We start from the raw sequence: 22,074 nt of genomic DNA on the forward strand, positions 1-22,074 counted from the left end.
AACAAACTGATACTTGTAACAAATAAATCCCTAAGCATAGAATTTTTAAAAGCACCTTGATATTTACATTAATAGACAACGCATGATAATTTTTTTAAAGTTGGAAAACATGCAGATGGTTATTTACTTCCATACAAAGTAATTTTAGCACACCATGAAATTTAACAGTAAAATACATTTCAAGTTTGATTTAATATAATTCCACATGGTGAATTACAGATTATTTTTTAAGTAAATTTAAATTTAAGAAATATACTAATTCTTTTTTTAAAAGTCTATTAAAATACAACTAAAAGGCTTCCCTGGTGGCGCAGTGGTTGAGAGTCCGCCTGCCGATGCAGGGGACACGGGTTCGTGCCCCGGTCCAGGAGGATCCCACATGCCGTGGAGCGGGTAGGCCCGTGAGCCATGGCCGCTGAGCCTGCGCGTCCGGAGCCTGTGCTCCGCAATGGGAGAGGCCACGACCATATGACCCAGCAATCCCATTACTGGGCATACACCCTGAAAAAACCATAATTCAAAAAGAGACATGTGGGCTTCCCTGGTGGTGCAGTGGTTGAGAATCTGCCTGCCAATGCAGGGGACACGGGTTCGAGCCCTGGTCTGGGAAGATCGCACATGCCACGGAGCAACTGGGCCCGTGAGCCACAACTACTGAGCCTGCGTGTCTGCAGCATGTGCTCCAAGACAGTGAGAGGCCCGCGCACCGCGATGAAGAGTGGCCCCCGCTCGCAGCAACTAGAGAAAGACCTCACACAGAAATGAAGACCCAACACAGCCAAAAATAAAATAAAATAAATAAATAAATTTTAGAAACAAACAAAAAAAGAGACATGTACCACACTGTTCACTGCAGCACTATGTACAACAGCCAGGATGTGGGACCAACCTAAATGCCCATCGACAGATGAATGGATATAGAAGATGTGGTGCATATATACATTGTAATATTACTCTGCCATAAAAAGAAATGAAATTGAGTTATTTGTAGTGAGGTGGACGGACCTAGAGTCTGTCATACAGAGTGAAGTAAGTCAGAAAGAGAAAAACAAATACCATATGCTAACACATATATACGGAATCTAAAAAAAAAAAAAAAAAAAAAAAAATGGTACTGATGAACCTAGTGGCAGGGCAGGAATGAAGATGCAGACATAGAAAATGGACTTGAGGACACGGGGGAGTGGGGGCGGGAGGGCAAAGCTGGGGCAAAGTGAGAGTAGCATCGACATATATACACTACTGAATGTAAAATAGCCGGTGGGAAGCAGCAGCATAGCGCAGGGAGATCAGCTTGGTGCTTTGCAATGACCTACAGAGGTGGGATAGGGAGGGTGGGAATGAGGCTCAAGAGGGAGGGGATATGGGGATGTATGTATGCATATGGCTGATTCACTTTGTTGTACAACAGAAACTAACACAGTATTGTGAAGCAATTATACTCCAATAAAGATCTATTAAAAAAAGTTGATTAAAATACAATGTGGAATTAAGGGATAAAAAGTATAAGAAAACAAAAAAGCACTTTATGGCAAAATCAACTTAATAAAAGAGCACAAATTCAATTTTAATAAAAAAGTTAAACATGAATTTTTTCCTCAAAAAGTAAGTTTTAAGTTGAAAATAAAATTCATTAATTGAAGAAAACTGAACTTCATGGGTTCTTGTTATGTAGCAATTTCATTTTTCAGAGTTTATAGAGTTGATCATATTATAAAATACTACCAAAAAAAAAAAAATACTACCAAATAGCAGAAAATGTTATTAAAATATGGTTACTGATAAGTAGGGAAAAAATTCCAACAGTTTCCATTTTTATGAAAAGCCCATGTTAAGACATCTCTTCCTATATCAGTAAGTTAATTTATAAAACTATAGTTCCACTTCATTAGAATTATTACTTTCACATCAAAAGAAAAAGACTAGACTAATACAACTATGAGGTATCAATGAACTTGATTGTCACAGACAACTCAAAGAGCATGCAGAGAAGCTTTCCATAAATTTTCACAGGGTAGGGGGACTAGGGGACACAGCTGAAAAGAGCACGTTGCAGAAGAGACCTTGGTTTTATTGGACTCTGCCTTTCATTAGCAGTTTGGCTTGGACAGCCAAGTCAGTTAACTTTCCAAGTTTTAATGTCTTCCTCTTTCTCTGTCAAATGCATTTAGACTCTTCAGTTTTAAAACACCAAAATTCTACAATATTTGCAAAGTTAGGAAAAAGTAAAAGCAGCACTGGTTTTACTTTTTAAAAAACAATGGCAGAAAAATACAAAATGGTTTGTAACTTGCAATGTAATATTTCCAGAGCTGAATTCCTAAATCCTTGCAGCATACCCAGCTAGGGTTGTATCAGTGAAGATCTGGATACCGTATTCATAATGTCACCTTCTCCTCTCACATCATTCCTCCACCTGCTCCTCCCCATCCGGCTTCAATCTCTCTTTTGCTTGTTTTAATGCCAGCAAACGGTTGTAAGCTTAATAATCAAATCATTTTAAAAGATGCATTTTCAATCAAGTACGTTATCTGCTTCACCACATTTCTCCCAACTGGATGAATTTTCATTAAGAGAATAAAAATATGAATAAAAAATTCAGAAACAGAAATGTACCAGGCCTATGTTTGATTTTGAATGCTTAAAAAACAAAACGGAAAGATGTATCCTAACCTATTCCCTTAGGCACGTGAATGCGTTACCCACCCTATGAAAAAACATTCTGCTGGTTCATTTTCCTGCTACACAAACAGCTTCGTCGTCAGGCCCTTCCTGGTCCATTCTTCATCGTGAGCTAGTAATTTTATATGGATCACCTTGGCAATGCTTGGACAGGTACTGTCCTTGTCTTCCAGGAGCTTACATTCTCCAAGTAAAACTCTGCTAAACACTAAAAAAACAGATACTATGACTTAGGGTACAAATCCCACATCTTCCCGCCCCTTGTTAGGCAGCTGCTAATTTTTCTTTTCCTTACATAAAATGAAGGGACCCATACCAAAGCCCACATTTGAATTTCAGGACAATGAAGTCGACAGGAAGCTACTCTCTCCTCCCCCGGGTTACTACAGAGCCACAGCCTGAGCGGGTGCTGTCGCCTGGCGGGTGCGTGACACCACGTCTTCCACGCCCTCCCACCGCATCCAAAAGGCTCCTCGCCGGACCACCCCAAACCGCCCCACACACCAAAACCAACCACACAAAAAGAAACGACATTGGGAGCTGCTCCGATCGGGAAAACCCCTTCTCCAGCAGCAGCGTAGCCATTCCCTCCGCTGCTCCGCCCGCACCCCTGCAAACTGCTGGGGCGGAGGGGGCTGCACAAAGCCAGGAGAGCCAGAGACGACTCAATACGTGGACACTTGCAGGGGAAGCCGGGACACAGGGCCCGGGGACGCAGGGTTGGGGGGCGGTGGGGGGGAGGGGTGCCCCCGACGAGTCCCAGGTCCGGGGCGAGGGCGGCACGCGAAGCCTCAGGGAAGCGCCCCTCGCCGCCGGCCCTCAACCCCTCCCGCCGCGGGCCGCGCCCGAGCCCCCGCTGCAAACCCGAAAAGAAGGATGTGGAAAGGCGGAGGCGACGGCATCGGAGCGCATCACTTACCCCTCACTGCTGAGAGGGACCGGACGGGGGGGCGGGGCGCACCGCGTCCCGTGAGTCTCTCGCAAGCGTCCTCCCCCACCCTGTCGTCGTCGCCGCCGCCGCGGTCGAGCTCTCGGCCCCTCGGCGCCGCTGGGCAATAGCGTTATTCCGCACACGCTCCGCACATAGCGGTAACGGCAAGGAGCGGCCGCCCAGTGCGCAGGCGCCCGGGGAGAGGGCGAGGAGCCCAGCCCCACCCCTGGTCCGGCCCAGTCCCAGCGAACTCCTACTGCGCAAGCGCCAAGCACAGACAATGAAAAGGGGTTGTGCGGGGGGGGGGGGGGGGGTCTCACCCACAGGCCTCTCCAGCTGCCGACTACGCAGGCGTATACCAAAGACCAGCTTCAACAATGAAGAGGACCCGGGCTTTAGCTGGGACCGCAACCGGCAAGGACTACAGTTCCCAGCCGGCAGTGCGCCAACTCCAAGCTGTGGTCGGGTCGCTGGGCGTGCTAAGATTGGTAGTGTCAGCCGCCTTCACGATCTACGCTGTTTGGGAGATTCAGAGCTTCTTTTTCTTGAGAATTTATTTCGCGGTGTTGGCAGATGTTGCGGCTGAAGGGTGTTGAGCTTGTTATTTGCGTTCTTGAGAAGGCTCAAGGATCAACAGCATATAAGCGAATTTAGAAGAGTAAAGGCTTTCAGTGAGCCCTTTCTGTCAGTTAGGTGGTCCACACAGCAGGATGGGTTGAAGGCAGGACTAAGCCTGGCTGGGCTACAGAAATGGGCGGAGCCTCCAAGGAGTCTCTTGGCAACCGGAACTTGCCGCCAAACCGCCAAAGCTTGAGCTTGGAGCGCGTTGCCCTCTGGGAATTGTAGTTTCATTGGGAGTGCTCTTAGGAGCTTCGACACTGTAAGCCCGGACACTGTGGACTACAACTTCCGACGTCCACCACGAGGGCCCGTGGGTGGGAAGAGGCTGGAGAGCTCAGTACGGGATTCTGTGCTCCCCAGTGACAGCAGCAGCAGGAAGTCGGTGGGCCCTTTCCGGGGGCTGAGGCCTCTAGCACTCCGAGGGGAGAACACTGGACACTTCCCCACGCAACTCCCATCTCTGGGCCCCGAGTGTGTTCATGGCGAAGTCCCCGGAGAACTCTGCCCTGGAGGAGATTCTGGGGCAGTATCAACGGAGTCTCCGGGGTGAGTTGCTCGGAACCTCTGTGCCCTAGCCCCTTGATAGCAGGGCCTAATGGACGGGAGCTGACCAGGGGCGTTTCCTAACACCTTGGTTCGGCCCTAGCCAGAACGCAGAGGAAGAAGATGGATGTTGCTGTGGAAAGATTAAATAGTTGTGTTTGTTTTTACGTTTAAGCAACATTGTTTCCCTTGATTCCCATAGTTACCTGAACCAACTGCCTGATCTTTTCTTGGGCATCTTTTTTACCCGGCGCCCGCAGAAACTCTTGGACGGCTCAATGCCAGTTTTGCCCAGTTCCCATACTTCTCTTTATAATCCAGTAAATTCCTGATGCGCTCTTTTTACACATTCAAATTATGGTGTAGTGGATTGAATGTGATTTATTGGACCAGGAAAAAAAACCACTAATAATTATTTTAATCACAACAGCTTCTATTTAGTGGTCTAGGCTATTTACATACATTAAATCACTTAAAACTTACAATCTTATGAATGTCCCTCTTCTAGACATGGGGAAATAGAGGTGCAAAGAGGTTAAGTTAGGCCAAAGCCAACATAGCTAGTTAGTGGCAGAGCCAGGTATTAAATTCAGTCAGACCTGTCTGCCTTAAAAGCCTATGTTTTTCTTTATTATATTACAATTAACTATTACTGAAACTTTTTTTAGTTAATTCAGATTTTATTACTATAGTACCCTATGAGTAGCTGAAGAAGTGATATACTTGTAGATAGCTCTATCATCTTGAACATCATATATAACATCTAGAAACCTCATTTCTCTTATTTTAAAGTAGAAGTTATGATATTGTCTGCAGGGTCCTTGTGAGGAGCAAATAAAATAATTCACATAAAGCAATGATTTTCAGGCTTTTTTTTTAAATCTTAGCCATAAATAAGAAATATATTTTGTATGGGGCATAGACATATAGACTAAAAGAAAAGTTTCATTAAAGAATATTTATTCTACTAGATGTAATTCACCCTACTTTCTGTTCTTTTGCATTTTCTTAACCATTTAGGCCATGACCAACAGCTTAAAAAATATTTAAAGCATTTAAAGCACTGACTCATTTATTAATTTAGTGCCTACTATATGTTAGACATACCAAATGCTGGGGATACCATAAGGAACTAGACAAAGTGACTGTCCTCAGGGAGCCTCTGGATTAATGCAGTGAAGCACGATAAACACAATAATTACAGATTACTATGATAAAAAAGAAGGGTAAAGATCAGTGTTTGGCACATAAGCACTCATTAAATGTTAGCTATTTATAATTGGTACTTGTAGCAAAGTGAAGATTTTTCAAGGAGATTAGAAAATTTATCTTCTACTGAGTCTAGATTTTGAAAGGGCTATTATTTATTGTTTGATTAGCAAATTTATCTTCTAGTGAGTCTAGACTTTGAAAGGGTTATTATTTATTGTTTCCATCTGTCAACAGTGTTACAAACTGTCAACATTCTCAGTATTCAAACTGCAAGAATAAAATAATTGGTCTGAATGAATACCTTCATCAGCCTCCTGAGGTTTCAAGAGCTGTTAGATACAGAAATAACCACTTGTAACTTTTCATTTGAAAGCAAGAAAAATACTGTGTGCAATAATACCAGTGGCATTTAATTTTTGAGGTCGGTAAAAAAATCTTGTTTTCCATTATGTTTCTCCCAGTGCTTCTTCTCCTTTAACCTTAATTTGAATCTTTACTTAAGTATTAGAGGCTATTTAATATTAGACTTGATGCAGTAGTTAATTTCAAACTAATGTTATAGTACTATATTTAATACCCACGATGCTGCTTTCAGTAATTATAGTGAAGAGTTTTTATTCAAAGATAATTCATTTTAAAATAAATTTAAAATTTAGTGTTATAACAATATAAAGTAGTGAAAACATTTATAATCAAGAGCAAATAAAGCAGAGAAAAAAGTTAGTTTTTTATTAATTTTTAGTGATAGTTTTAACAATGAATCAAGAAATGAAACTTGAAATTTTTCATGGGTTTTCAGGACTTATTTTATTGTTTATTAAGTAGCATTTTAATTTTCAGGTTTATTTAGTTTATATAATAGCTTATGGAAGGAAACAAAACAGAGCTATATTGAAATGAAGCACAATCAGAAGTTCTTCACTTCACACGTATAAATTACCACTCTTAGATAGGATAATTCCCTTTAACGTCAAAATGTGTGTTTCTGAATAAACACAGTATGGTGGCATTATTTTGTATATGAAATTTCATTATTTTAAGCGTTTTGTGCCTAATAACTTGAGAATTGTGTTACTATGCAGCCAGATAAAATGCAATTTAAAGTTCTTTTGTTTGGGTTTTGTCTATCCACCATTACTTCCCCAAAATGGCTTGTCTAGTTCATGCTTAAAGAAGAGGTAATAGGTATTCTTGGTCTTTCCTCACAAGTTATTCCTCTGGTTTCTAAATAACTGTACATGTAATCATTACTAATTCTTTCAGTTGTATTTAGCAAGGAAGTGGGCATATTAAAATGCAAAATGCTTTTATAATTTTCCCATGATAGTCTCTCATTTTTTTTTATAGCTTTTCCTCATTTCTTTAAACACAATTTTTGGTACTATTATAGTATATGAAGAATTTGAAGTTCTGATGTGAAAAGCAGAGTCAATGTTGCTTTCTTGCTTTTAAAACTTAAGAGGAATTCTTGCCTCTCCTTGAGTCTGATGACCCTAAAGCAGTCATGGAAATAGGGAGCCCATCTGCAGGCTCTACACTCACCTCTTATTCTTTCCCTGACGCCTTTCAGATGTAGTCACCCTCTAAGGATAACTCCTGCTTTGGATTGTCTATTCCCCCACTGTAAGAATTGGAGTGGTTGAAAGACTTCTTCAAAGTAAGAGATCTGGCAGAAAAACTAGAAAACTTCATTGCCCCACAGATCTGTAATATTATTCCTACATAGTAGATGATCTGAAAGTTTTCAATGTGGTATAAAGTGGGCATACCAGGTATCCTGGGAGTCACAGAGTTTAATCTAGAACCAGAGTGACTTGGAAGGTCTTCTGGCAATATGGTTAGGTGTTCATTCACTCTTTTGGCATCTAAAATTCAAGACGCACAGAATTATATTGATAACTGGGCAGAATAGCAACTACCCCTCCTCTAATTTAAATTCAACACATCATAGTGCAAGGTCATGAGGTATAAAATAAACTAATTTATAGCCAAGAAAGGGTCAGGAAAACCAGAATAACAGGAAATTCAGGCTGTTTTCAATTTTGTACACTTGAATGTAGGGATATGATGTTAGAAAGAAGGAGAGAACTTGTTAGAAATTCAGTGTCCCAGCCTTAATAACTGAATCACGTTTTGTCTATTTCTGCAGTGTTAGCTATGGATACAGTTTTATACCTGTATACATGACTCACCTATTCTTCAACTTCCTGGCCACCTTTGATTGGGTGGGCATAAAGAAATGGAACAAACTTATACCGAGACAGGAATACATCATTTACTTTCTATATACATTTTATATGCTGATTCCTCCTTTTTCTTTCAACATTTTGGTGTTTTAGGCTCTAGATTGAATTTGTGGAATAGTATGATAGATTCAAAGAAGAGAATGTGGAACTAGGATCCAAGTTACAACTCTTTTTTTTTTTTTTTTTAAATTATTAACGTTGTAATTGCTACAATTGTAAAAGTAGAGCAGCTTAATATACTCAGGATTGTCAACGAAGCTTTCCCTGGAATCTGAAGGATGAGTAAGTGAAGTAGTATAGCCTTTTCTAGGAACTAAAGGAAGAAGTGCGGCTGAGGTACATTCAGTGAGGTGGTGCTTGGAGTGAAAGGAGACTGAATGGGTAGAAAGATGGCAGACCATGTGGGGTCCTGAGGATCTTAATAATGATTTTGATCTTGTCTTTAGGAGAAATGGGTTGATATAATCACTTTTACATTGTGAGAGGGTTTTTCTTCAGAGACTGCTTGGAATAGAAAAGGATATATGAATGGGCCAGTAGGTGGCTATTGCATTAGCACTGGTGAGAGCTGATAGTAATAATGAAGGAGTGGGTGGAGGATCAATAAGAAAGTGCCATGGATGACTCCTAATTTCTGGCTTGAGTAACTAGTTGGACAGACAGCAGCTGTTTCCTGGGAAGACTGGAGGGGACTAGAAACTGTGTAAGATTTATTTTTGACTCATTGAAAACTCTCTCCTCAAAATGAAAGCAGAGTTCATCTAGAATTAAAATCATCACCCTAGAGATGAGTCAAGAGTACTGATTAACTACGAACATATGATATTGAAATTTACTGTTTTTTTTTTTTAAGAAAAATAATATATTTTATTTTACTTTCATTTATTCCTTCTCTAATGTTCTTCCTTAATGAAGATCCAAGTTTCTGACCTATATCCTTTTCCTTCTTTCTGAAGAACTTTAAACATTTCTTGCAAGGCAGGTCTACTGGTGACAAATTCTCTCAACTTTTATCTCAGAAAGCATTTATTTCTCTTTCAATTTTGAAGTGTAATTTCTCTAGATACAGAATTCTCAGTTCCTGGGATTCTTCTTTTGATACTTTAAATATTTCATTACACTTCCTTCTTGCTTGTATAGTTTCTGAAGAGAAGTCTGATGTAGTTCTTATCCTTGGTCCTCTACAGGTCAGGATTTTTGTTCCTCTGGCTACTTTCACGATTTTTCCTTTGTCTTTGATTTTCTGCAGTTTGAGTATGATATGCCTAGGAATAGGTTTTTTTTTTTTTTTTTTTGTATCTATCCTGCTTGGTGTTCTCTGAGATTCCTGGATCTGTGGTTTGGTGTCTTCCATTAGTTTGAGAACATTTGCAGTCATTATTACATTAAATATTTCTTCTGCTCCTTTCTTTCTCTTCTCTCCTAATATTTGTCCTGTGCATTTATTACACATTTTGTAATTATCCCATAGTTCTTGGATATTCTGTTCTGTTTTTTTCATTCTTTTTTCTCTTTGTATTTCAGTCTTAGACGTTTCTACTGACATTTCTTTTTTTTTTTTTTTTTTTCTGGTAAATATTATATATTCAATATGAAACAGGAGGAAAGGGGGCAGGGCACAACCTTTAAAAGAATTACATAGCCCGAGGACACAACATAAACTGATTAGAACAAAATAGGTCCAAGATGGCGGACGAGTCTACTTCCACTAGACCTTGAGCCTCAGTATACACTCATTGTAACACATCAGCAAGCTAAGCGACACACCCACAGGTGCCACGACAGTTCCAAGGATGACCATAAAGGTCAAAAAGTGGGCGGTGGCTCAATTCCTAGAAATCCCCACCCCTTCCCCAAAATAGCTGGAATACTCCTCCCACTCATCAGCGTATGAAATTACTCACCCCTATAAAACTAACAACCCCATACCCTGGTGCTGCCCTCGCCTTCTTTTTTTTTTTTTTTTTTTTTTTTTTTTATAGGTATACCTGGATTTAATTCTCACTTCTACCGCTTGGTAGCTGGATAGCCTTAGGCAAGTTTCATACCTCCCTGAAATTCACTTAATTCAGTCTGTAAAATGGCATAATAACTTATTATAGCATCCTTTTAGGAATTTTAAATCAGTTCTTGAAATAAAAGTACACAATATATAGACAAGTATGGATTCCTCAATAGATGTTTGACCTTTCATTTCTCCAGTATCCCACCCGCATCAAATAAAGAAAAATACTTTTTAAAATTTACGAATATTTCATTGTTGTAAAGTTAAAGCCATAAAAATAATCAAATGGCCTACTATCATACCGTTAGAAGAAAAAAAAAAGGTGTTCATGAGAGTTCCATATTAGAATACAAGTTTTCCTTAGGCACCTGTTTATGTATGCTATTCTGCTCTTTACAATAAATAATTAAATTTAAAAGACTTAATTCCTCACTTTTAAGACCTTATTAGTTTACAAATTACATATTGACCTATGCTAAATTTTATACCGACCCATGCTAATGAATTCAGTACAGAAAACAAAAAACACTGCACTCAAGCAAACTACATATATATATATATATATATATATATATATATATAACTTATATGAGAATTGCTACTCCAGCTTTCTTTTGGTTTCCATTTGCATGAAATACCTTTTTCCATCCCCTTACTTTCAGTCTGTATGTGTCTCTAGGTCTGAAGTGGGTCTCTTGTAGACAGCAAATATATGGGTCTTGTTTTTGTATCCATTCAGCCAATCTGTGTCTTTTGGTGGGAGCATTTAGTCCATTTACATTTAAGGTAATTTTCGATATGTGTGTTCCCATTCCCATTTTCTTAATTGTTTGGGGTTTGTTATTGTAGGTCTTTTCCTTCTTTTGTGTTTCTTGCCTAGAGAAGTTCCTTTAGCAGTTGTTGTAGAGCTGGTTTGGTGGTGCTGAACTCTCTCAGCTTTTGCTTGTCTGTAAAGGTTTTAATTTCTCCATCAAATCTGAGTGAGATCCTTGCTGGCTAGAGTAATCTTGGTTGCAGGTTTTTCTCCTTCAACACTTTCAATATGTCCTGCCACTCCCTTCTGGCTTGCAGAGTTTCTGCTGAAAGATCAGCTGTTAACCTTATGGGGATTCCCTTGTGTGTTATTTGTTGTTTTTCCCTTGCTGCTTTTAATATGTTTTCTTTGTATTTAATTTTTGACAGTTTGATTAATATGTGTCTTGGCGTATTTCTCCTTGGATTTATCCTGTATGGGACTCTCTGTGCTTCCTGGACTTGATTAACTATTTCCTTTCCCATATTAGGGAAGTTTTCAACTATAATCTCTTCAAATATTTTCTCAGTCCCTTTCTTTTTCTCTTCTTCTTCTGGAACCCCTATAATTCGAATGTTGGTGCGTTTAATGTTGTCCCAGAGGTCTCTGAGACTGTCCTCAGTTCTTTTCATTCTTTTTTCTTTATTCTGCTCTGCAGTAGTTATTTCCACTATTTTATCTTCCAGGTCACTTATCCGTTCTTCTGCCTCAGTTATTCTGCTATTGATCCCATCTAGAGTACTTTTAATTTCATTTATTGTGTTGTTCATCGTTGCTTGTTTCATCTTTAGTTCTTCTAGGTCCTTGTTAACTGATTCTTGCATTTTGTCCATTCTATTGTCCATTCTATCTCCAAGATTTCGGATCAACCTTACTATCATTATTCTGAATTCTTTTTCCGGTAGACTGCCTATTTCCTCTTCATTTGTTAGGTCTGGTGGGTTTTTATCTTGCTCCTTCATCTGCTGTGTGTTTTTCTGTCTTTTCATTTTGCTTATCTTACTGTGTTTGTGGTCTCCTTTTTTGCAGGCTGAAGGTTCGTAGTTCCTGTTGTTTTTTGTGTCTGTCCCCAGTGGCTAAGGTTGGTTCAGTGGGTTGTGTCGGCTTCCTGGTGGAGGGTACTAGTGCCTGTGTTCTGGTGGTTGAGGCTGGATCTTGTCTTTCTGGTGGGCAGGTCCACGTCTGGTGGTGTGTTTTGGGGTGTCTGTAGACTTATTATGATTTTGGGCAGCCTCTCTGCTAATGGGTGGGGTTGTGTTCCTGTCTTGCTAGTTGTTTGGCATAGGATGTCCAGCACTGTAGCTTGCTGGTCGTTGAGTGAAGCTGGGTGCTGGCGTTGAGATGGAGATCTCTCGGAGATTTTTGCTGTTTGATATTGTGTGCAGCTGGGAGGCCTCTTGTGGACCAGTGTCCTGAAGTTGGCTCTCCCACCTCAGAGGCACAGCACTGACTCCTGGCTGCAGCACCAAGAGCCTTTCATCCACAGGGCTCCTTAATTTGGGATGATTCGTTGACTATTCAGGTATTCCACAGATGCAGGGTATATCAAGTTGATTGTGGAGCTTTAATCCGCTGCTCCTGAGGCTGCTGGGAGAGATTTCCCTTTCTCTTCTTTGTTCTCACAGCTCCCAGGGGCTCAGCTTTGGATTTGGCCCCGCCTGTGCGTGTAGGTCGCCGGAGGGCGTCTGTTCTTTGCTCAGACAGGACGGGGTTAAAGGAGCCGCTGATTCGGAGGCTCTGGCTCACTCAGGCCGGGGGGTAGGGAGGGTCACGGAGTGTGGGGCGGGCCTGCAGCAGCAGAGGCCGGCGTGACGTTGCAGCCTGAGGCGCGCCGTGCGATCTCCCGGGCGAGTTGTCCCTGGATCCCGGGACCCTGGCAGTGGCGGGCTGCACAGGCTCCCCGGAAGGGCGTGTGGCTAGTGACCTGTGTTCGCACACAGGCCTCCTGGTGGCGGCAGCAGCGGCCTTAGCATCTCATGTCTGTCTCTGGGCTCCGCACTTTTAGCCGCGGCTCGCGCCCGTCCCTGGAGCTCTCTCAAGCAGCGTTCTTAATACCCTCTCCTCGTGTACCAGGAAACAAAGAGGGACGTAAAAGTCTCTTGCCTCTTCGGCAGGTCCAGACTTTTCCCCGGACTCTCTCCCGGCTAGCCGCGGTGCACTAACGCCCTGCAGGCTGTGTTCACGCCGCCAACCCCAGTCCTCTCCCGGCGCTCCGACAAAAGCCGGAGCCTCAGCTCCCAGTCCCGCCCGCCCCGGCGGGCGAGCAGAAAAGCCTCTCGGCTGGTGAGTTCCGGTCGGCCCGATCCTCTGCGCTGGAATCTGTCCGCTTTGCCCTCCGCACCCCTGTTGCTGTGCTCTCCTCCGTGGCTCCCAAGCTCCCCCACTCCGCCTCCCGAAGTCTCCACCCGCGAAGGGGCTTCCTAGTGTGTGGACACTTTTCCTCCTTCACAGCTCTCTCCCGCTGGTGCAGGACCCGTCCCTATCCTTTTGTCTCTGTTTAGTTTTTTCTTTTGCCCTAACCAGGTACGTGGGGGGTTCCTTGCCTTTTGGGAGGTCTGAGGTCTTCTGCCAGCGTTCAGTAGGTGCTCCATAGGAGTTGTTCCACGCGTAGATGTATTTCTGGTGTATCTGTGGGGAGGAACGTGATCTCCGCGTCTTACTCTTCCGCCATCTTCCCGGAAGTCCAAGTTACAACTCTTACTGTTGCTTTTCTAATAACCATCTATGTTACCTTAGGCAAGTTAATAAACTGTTCTTGGATTCTTGTTTCCTCATCTGGAATATGAAAAGTTTGGACTAGGTGGAGAATTATTGCCTTTAGGAGTCAAGCAGATGACAAAATATGTGGTGGAGTCAGTGGAAGACACTAGGGAATGGTGAGGCTCTGGCCAAACTGGGCATTTTATGCTTTTCCTAAAAACATTCCAGGTACTTTCTTGCTCCCTCCCTCTTTTTTCACTTCACTTTCTCTTATTCTTTTCCCTTTGTCCTATACTGTGTGGGTCAAGCAAAACACATGAGAGCTTGGTTCGCCTTCAGGCACTACCTCAGACCCCTGGATCTGTAATGTCCCTTCTATCAACACTGGATTGGAACACATGAATGATAATGGTTCTGTTTCTTTCATATACAAATGAGAGTAAGGAACTAGGTTCATAGAAAGTGCGAGGTTGAATATGGGAAGAAAATATAAAATTGGGGGGAGTGATCCTTTTCTTTGTAAGTTGATCTAGTTTGATAAAACTGAAGATAAAATTGAGGGCCAATTGTACACAAGTAAAATATAGAGCATCTTTCCAATTCATACAAAGTGTTTTTTTCATTCCACAGAAGGACTCACATCTGTGGAAAGCCAGTGTTAATCTTACTAGTCAATAATTTGGTCACTGAATTAACCAGAAGTGATATCATCAGGACCTTTGGCAGACTTAAGAAAACCTGTGTATAACTACTTAAGTAAAAGTTCCTCTTTTTCTCAGTTTTACTCATCAAACTTGTATTTCTTCTTCTTTTTGTTTTTTCTTTTCTTAAATGTTTTCTAAAATTTAAAAATATTCTTTGCCATATATAGTATATATTTATGCACACACACATATTCTCTATAGCTAATGTTTGCTTATGTGTTTAACTATCAGCCTCATTGAGGCAACAACGTAATAAAGGCTCTGGAAGCATTTATTATGAAATGAGAAAATTATTTTGGTGTTTTAGCGCAGACTGAAACATATCTCTCTTTTCTAAAAATTAAAGAAATGGAACTATTGGCTATTAATAAATAAGGATTGGTAATGCAAATGAAGTTTGTAAACATTTGGGTTTACTTTTTTGCTGATAAAATTTAAATTACATATATTCCTTTTTTGTTTTATATACTTATATAGCTTTTAGTAGTATTAACTTTTATGACCATTTCTTCTACCAGAATAGCAAAAAGCTAGTAGAATTCCATTTTTTCTTCCCTACTAATAATGAGGTAAAATAGGCAAAAGACAGGATTTAGCAGCCCCAAAAGGGTGTTTTACAAGTAAATAGTCATCCTGAAATAATGTAGAACCAAAACAGTGGTTCAGTGTTATGAGATTGTAAGGGCATTTTCACATGTTGGCCATGTTTGGACAGAAAAAAGAGATGAAGTTGTTCTCAAGCTTTTGAGATACTGAGAATAATTATATTAACTCTTGGGATTTTTAAAAGGCTTAAACTCTGATCATTTCACCAGTTTTTGCTAAGGTTTTCCACCTTTTCACTTAGTGATACTCCTTTGAGGATCAAAAGGTAGGGAAAGTACCTTGACATGCGCTTGTGTACTTGCTAAAGCAACCTTGATTATGGGAGAGCTTCATCAAAGCCCACTGGAATATTTAAAGGAATGATCACCTAAAGTAGCTCTGAAATATGGCCTTAGAGTACAACTATTGCTTCATGTATTAGGCCTGGAAACAAAATGAAACTAAATATGAATTTCAAGTTTTTAATTACAGTAGATATAACAACTCCAGATACCTGGATCAGAACTGCCTCATGGTAGTGATCGCCATGGGTTGTGCACTGCCTACCACAGTGGCAGGATGGCTCACTATCCTGACCACTTTTCATCAGGAGGTGCCTGTAGTTACAATGTAGCAATGTGGGAAGTCTCTCCTTAAAACCGAACAGGGGCTATCTTGTTTTATTAATCTAAACCAGCAGTTATCAACCAGGGTGACTTTTTTTCCATCCAGGAAACATCTGGTAATGTCCAGAGGCAGTTTTGGTTGTCACAACTGGCAGGGAGGAGTCTACTGGCATCTAGTGGGTAGAGGCCAGGGACGCTGCTATACAAACACAACACATCACCTTACAGTCAAGAATTATCAGGTCCAAATTTCAATAGTGTTAAGATTCAGAACCATGATCTAGAAGTAGCAAGGCATTGCTCATAACATTTACTTTGTGAGAATCATACTTGAGAATAATTACAATTAAGGGTACAGATTGTATTGGCTGATAATTTTACCTAAGTTCTGCCAGTCTGGCTAGGATTACTTCTTTATCAGGAAAGTGACAGGTGCATAAGTCCTCTCAGTTGGTGCCAAAAAAATACCAGGTGTATCCCTCATAATGCATATTGTCACTCTTGATTTGCCAGCATCCATCTATCATTAATGATCTTCTAGACACTGCTCTCTTAAGATGTTTACATTCTTGTTCGGATTATCTTTCACTCCTGGCACCAACCATTTTCACATTTTTCAGCTTTTAGAGTCTTATGATAGTATTTTTTTGAGATTTTGTAGTTTCTGCACACTACTTTTAATCTCTTTCATTATTATAATTGCCGTTTACAAAGCTCTTTTTCTCTGATTTTGGATTATGCTGTTTATATCTTGGTCATACTACCTGTCAGTTCCCTAGTAAACAGTGACAACAATCTTCTGAACTACCTGAGGCCCAGTCAAGTGTGGACAGACACATGTGTCTCTTATCTTGCCATGGTTTCATTTTTCTGCTTGTCTGTCCTGGTCTAAGTGTGCTTTAAGAACTGTGGCTCGTCTCATGCTCGGCCTAGGGAGATATGGTTCATTGCATGTTTTCTCAGAGACAGCTGAGCACTTCACTGGGTGTGGTTCCGCCTCCCTGTCACCAGGATAATTCTTGTTCACATCTCCCAGTACAGATGGAGAATGTAGACATCAGTAATGCACAGTATGTATATAAGTGATGATCCTTCCTAGACAGGGACATATTTCCCTTTTGTTCAAAAGCATCTTGATGAAGAGAGGCTCAGTGTTGAGCTAGGAGTTAGAAACTAGAGCAACTGGATTACAAAAATGAATAAAACAGACTTAAATTTCTCGGCAGTCAACAGCTTAATAACCTTTTCAGTGCTCATTGTATTGATTGATATTTGGATAGTGGACCAGCAGAAATAGTGTTTACTTACATTTATGTTCATATGATCCTGTAGGACTCAGAGGTTGTATTTGTGTTTGTATTCTTAATTAAGTTTAATTTTTTAATTATTGCTTTTCTTGTGATGAGAACATTTGTGATTTAGCCTTCACATGTACAACACAGTATTATTAATGATAGTCACCGTGCTGCACATTATATCCCAGGACATAGTTTATTTTATAACTGGAAATTTGTACCTTTTGACCCTCTTTGTCCATCTTGCCCACACACCCACCCCCTGAATCCATATTTTTCTAATTAAAAACCCTCTTCTCTTTTTCCCTCGGCCACTGTTTTTTTTCTTCCCTAACATCTTTATTAGAGTATTATTGCTTTACATTGTTGTGTTAGTTTCTGCTGTATAACAAAGTGAATCAGCTATACGTATACATATATGACCATATCCCTTCCCTCTTGCGTCTCCCTCCCACCCTCCCTATCCCACCCCCCTAGGTGGTCACAAAGCACCGAGCTGATCTCCCTGTGCTATGCGGCTGCTTCCCACTAGCTATCTGTTTTACATTTGGTAGTGTATATATGCCACAATCTCACTTTGCCCCAGCTTACCCTTTCTACTCCCCATGTCAAGTCCATTCTCTATGTCTGTGTCTTTATTCCTGTCCTGCCCCTAGGTTCATCAGAACCTTTTTTTTTTTTTTTTTAGATTCCACATATATGTGTTAACATATGGTATTTGTTTTCCTCTTTCTGACTTACTTCATTTTGTATGGCATGCTCTAGGTCCATCTACCTCACTACACATAGTTCAATTTTGTTCCTTTTTATGTCTGAGTAATATTCCATTGTATATATGTGCCACATGTTCTTTTTTTTTTAATGCAGCTCTGTTATAAAAAACATGCCTCTTTTATTTAACATCTTTATTGGAGTATAATTGCTTTACAATGATGTGTTAGTTTCTGCTTTATAACAAAGTGAATCAGCTATACATATATCCACATATCGCCTCCCTCCCACCCTCCCTATCCCACCTCTCTAGGTGGTCACAAAGCACTGAGCTGATTTCCCTGTGCTATGCGGCTGCTTCCCACTAGCTAGCTATTTTACATTTGGTAGTGTATATATGTCCATGTCACTCTTTCACTTCGTCCCAGCTTACCCTTCTCCCTCCCATGTCCTCAAGTCCATTCTCTACATCTGCATCTTTATTCCTGTCCTGCCCCTAGGTTCTTCAGAACCTTTTTTTTCTTTTTAGATTCCATATATATGTGTTAGCATACAGTGTTTGTTTTTCTCTTTCTGACTTACTTCACTCTGTATGACAGATTCTAGGTCCATCCATCTCACTACAAATAACTCAATTTGGTTTCTTTTTGTGGCTGAGTAATATTCCATTGTATATATGTGCCACATCTTCTTTATCCATTCATCTGTTGATGGACACTTAGTTTGCTTCCATGTCCTGGCTATTGTAAATAGAGCTGCAATGAGCATTGTGATACATGACTCCTTTTGAATTATGGTTTTCTCAGGGTATATGCCCAGTAGTGAGATTGCTGGGTCGTATGGTAGTTCTATTTATAGTTTTTTAAGGAACATCCATACTGTTCTCCATACTGGCTGTATCAATTAACATTCCCACCAACAGTGCAAGAGGGTTCCCTTTTCTCCACACCCTCTCCAGCATTTATTGTTTGTAAATTTTTTGATGATGGCCATTCTGACCAGTGTGAGGTGATACCTCATTGCAGTTTTGATTTACATTTCTCTAATGACTAGTGATGTTGAGCATCCTTTCATGTGTTTGTTGGCCATCTGTATATCTTCTTTGGAGAAATGTCTATTTAGGTCTTCTGCCCATTTTTGGATGGGTTGTTTTTTTGATATTGAGCTGCATGAGCTGCTTGCATATTTTGGAGATTAATCCTTTGTCAGTTGCTTCATTTACAAATATTTTCCCCCATTCTGGGGGTTGTCTTTTTGTCTTGTTTATGGTTTCCTTTGCTGTGCAAAAGCTTTTAGGTTTCATTAGGTCCCATTTGTTTATTTTTATTTCCATTTCTCTAGGAGGTGGGTCAAAAAGGATCTTGCTGTGATTTATGTCATAGAGTGTTCTGCCTATGTTTTCCTCTAAGAGTTTTATAGTGTCTGGCCTTGCATTTAGGTCTTTAATCCATTTTGAGTTTATTTTTGTATACAGTGTTAGGGAGTGTTCTAATTTCATTCTTTTACATGTAGCTGTCCAGTTTTCCCAGTGCCACTTATTGGAGAGGTTGTCTTTTCTCCATTGTATATTCTTGCCTCCTTTATCAAAAATAAGGTGACTATATGTGTCTGGGTTTATCTCTGGGCTTTCTATCCTGTTCCGTTGATCTATATTTCTGTTTTTGTGCCAGTACCATACTGTCTTGATTACTGTAGCTTTGTAGCATAGTCTGAAGTCAGGGAGCCTGATTCCTCCAGCTCTGTGTTTCTTTCTCAAGATTGCTCTGGCTCTTCGGAGTCTTTCATGTTTCCGTACAAATTGTGAAATTTTTTGTTCTACTTCTGTGAAAAATGCCATTGGTAGTTTATAGGACATTCCATCCAAAACAACAGAATGTACTTTCTTCTCAAGTGCTCATGGAACATTCTGCAGGATAGATCATATCTTGGGTCACAAATTAAGCCTTGGTAAATTTAAGAAAATTTAAATCATATCAAGTATCTTTTCCAACCACAATGCTATGAGACTAGATATCAATTACAGGAAAAAAAAACTGTAAAAAATACAAACACATGGAGGCTAAACAATACGCTACTAGAAGAAACCAAAGAGGAAATCAAAAATACCTAGAAACAAATGACAATGAAAACAAAACCCAGAACAACCCAAAACCTATGGGATGCAGCAAAAGCAGTTCTAAGAGGGAAGTTTATAGCAATACAATCCTACCTCAAGAAACAAGAAAAATCTCAAATAAACAGCCTAACCTTACACCTAAAGCCATTAGAGAAAGAAGAACAAAAACCCCACAAAATTAGCAGAATGTAATTAAGTTTATATTCAGCCCATAGTTGGTGCTGGAGAGAAGAAACCAGGATGTATTGTGAAGTGTCTTACTGTCCTCTCAGGAGAGAAGAGGAAATGAGTATTCTTTCCATCTCTCATTTATAGACAGATAAAGCTGTGCCCATTAACAGTGGGATAGGAAACCATAACTGGAACCTCCTGTCTAATCTGGTTTCCTTATATGAAAGCAGCAGATAACTGCATCTGGGGAACAGTGTTCTTAATAAGGATTATGGGGCCTTCAGTTGCAGTGGCTCCAGTTGAAGAGAAGTGCGGTTTTGTCTGTCTTGAAAGATCTGAGTGTTGTTATTCCTCAGGATTAATTCTGTTTGTCTGTTGCAGTGTATAATTATGTTAGTATGTATATATTTGAAAAACATGTAGCATGTTTAGAAATGTAGTATTGAAATGACTTTAAAATATCACTTACCTCCTTAGTTTTAGTTTTAAGACACAGTTCTTAGTAATTCCTTGTCTTCATCTCTGATACTAACAACTAAAGTCACTCGTTGCAAAAAACCCCTAACCTTGTGTAATCACTTTTCTTTGAGTTGGTTGTTGAGTTCAATATATTACTATTTCACATAATACTATTTTCATAGTGCAATTTGACACATGGTCTTTGAATGTTAAAAATTCTAAAAGATTAAACAATATTAGGAAAGGGATTAAATGCGCTCATAAAGCTCTGCCATCATTGTAAGCTAATGAAAGAAGTCTACCTATAAGGATTTACAACTACACAATTTTTTTCAGATTTCCTTTCCTTTTCCTAATATCACTTATTAGCTTTTAGTCAGATTAGGTATAAATAAATAATTATCCTTTGTCTTATAGATGAAGCCATTTGATGGCTCCACAGAGCACACTTATAGTGTAATTCAAACCCTCTCTTTCCTTTTAATGGATGCAGTAAGGATAAGTGCTTTATTCATAGATTTCAGTGCATTAAGTCTAATGCTGTGTGAACTAAATTGCTTATCAAGTAACACTTTGATTTTCCTTTTTAACAAGTCTCTTTAGAAAATACTGAGTTATTGAAAAACTATTTTTGCTGCTTCTCATTTTATTAAAACCAGGAATGCATCTTATCTGGACTTTTTAAACTCATGAGGAGTAAAAGGAGACCAGGCTTGGTTAGTTATCAATTCCAAATTCCAGTCAGAGAAAGGTCTGCGTGGAAACAGGATTGACGTGGAGAAAATTGTAGTGGTAAATTCCCTGGGTCTCTTGTGTCGTTAGTAGTAGAATTTCACTGTTGAACCCTGACCTAAAAGACCTGTTTTCTTTAGTTTAATCAAGGTAGAAAATGAGTTGCTGTAAGTAGAGAACCTATATTAGAGATTTTGTAAGATAGAGAATATTTTTTTCTATTAAGTTATGGTTATTTTTTTCTGGTTTCAAACTTAAATTAATGAGCCTGGAGGAAGTATAATCTATGTTTCAAGGTCCTGTAGAATATATGTTTATAAATATATTTCCATCCATGATTGGTAATGAAAAGATAGCTGTTTTATAGCTTTTTTAGGGTTCCCATGTAGGTAACAAGGAATAGGAGCTTTTTCTCCTGAGTACACAAGACGAAATAGATATAATTGTCAAGGAAGGGCCTTGGTCAGAAGAAAGAGAGAACTTCATTGGCATCATTGTTATGTGTTCCCTTCATTGGCATCATTGTTATGTGTTGCTCTGAATTAGGGAAAGTTTTTACTTAGAAAAAGATCTCCTCTGGGCTTCCCTGGTGGCGCAGTGGTTGAGAGTCCGCCAGCCGATGCAGGGGACACGGGTTCATGCCCTGGTCCGGGAAGATCTCATATGCCGCGGAGCGGCTGGGCCCGTGAGCCATGGCCGCTGAGCCTGCGCGTTCGGAGCCTGTGCACCGCAGCGGGAGAGGCCACCGCAGTGAGAGGCCCGCGTACCACAAAAAAAAGATCTCCTCTGAAAATCTTAAGAATTATTTAGATAGAATCCATATAAAATAGATAATAGCTATACATGAACTTGCATGGGAATTCATCTTTTTCTAACATAAATTTCTATGTTAGATATATGTAAATATTTGGTAAATTTATGAATTAAAAATAACTTTCAAAT

General features: G+C 40.1%; 2 protein-coding genes across 22 annotated transcripts in view; one reads left to right on the forward strand and one right to left on the reverse strand.

Annotated features, from left to right (window-relative positions):
* The window catches only part of CEP170 (centrosomal protein 170), a 142,112-nt gene extending 137,974 nt beyond the window's left edge, over nucleotides 1-4,138 (reverse strand). For 3 of the 10 annotated variants that reach the window (XM_049713496.1, XM_049713491.1, XM_049713489.1), the window contains exon 1: nucleotides 3,602-3,864. The gene's annotated coding sequence lies outside the window, so the exon portion shown is untranslated. Of the gene's footprint in view, nucleotides 1-2,706; nucleotides 2,855-3,601; nucleotides 3,866-3,933 lie in introns of those variants that run through there. The other 7 variants (XM_049713506.1, XM_049713495.1, XM_049713502.1 and 4 more) reach the window with 5 other exon arrangements.
* Nucleotides 4,139-4,328: 190 nt separating this feature from the next.
* Nucleotides 4,329-22,074, forward strand: part of SDCCAG8 (SHH signaling and ciliogenesis regulator SDCCAG8) — a 267,820-nt gene continuing 250,074 nt past the window's right edge. For all 12 annotated transcript variants that reach the window (XR_007478804.1, XR_004479471.2, XM_004284509.4 and 9 more), the window contains exon 1: nucleotides 4,329-4,780. Coding sequence is in view for 9 of the 12 variants with exons in the window: in XM_004284509.4 (XP_004284557.2) it covers nucleotides 4,714-4,780 (67 nt within the window). In the remaining 3 variants the exon portion in view is untranslated. The remainder of the gene's footprint in view (nucleotides 4,781-22,074) is intronic.

This window comes from Orcinus orca, chromosome 1 (genome assembly GCF_937001465.1).
Source record: "Orcinus orca chromosome 1, mOrcOrc1.1, whole genome shotgun sequence".
Taxonomy (NCBI): Eukaryota; Metazoa; Chordata; class Mammalia; order Artiodactyla; family Delphinidae; genus Orcinus; species Orcinus orca.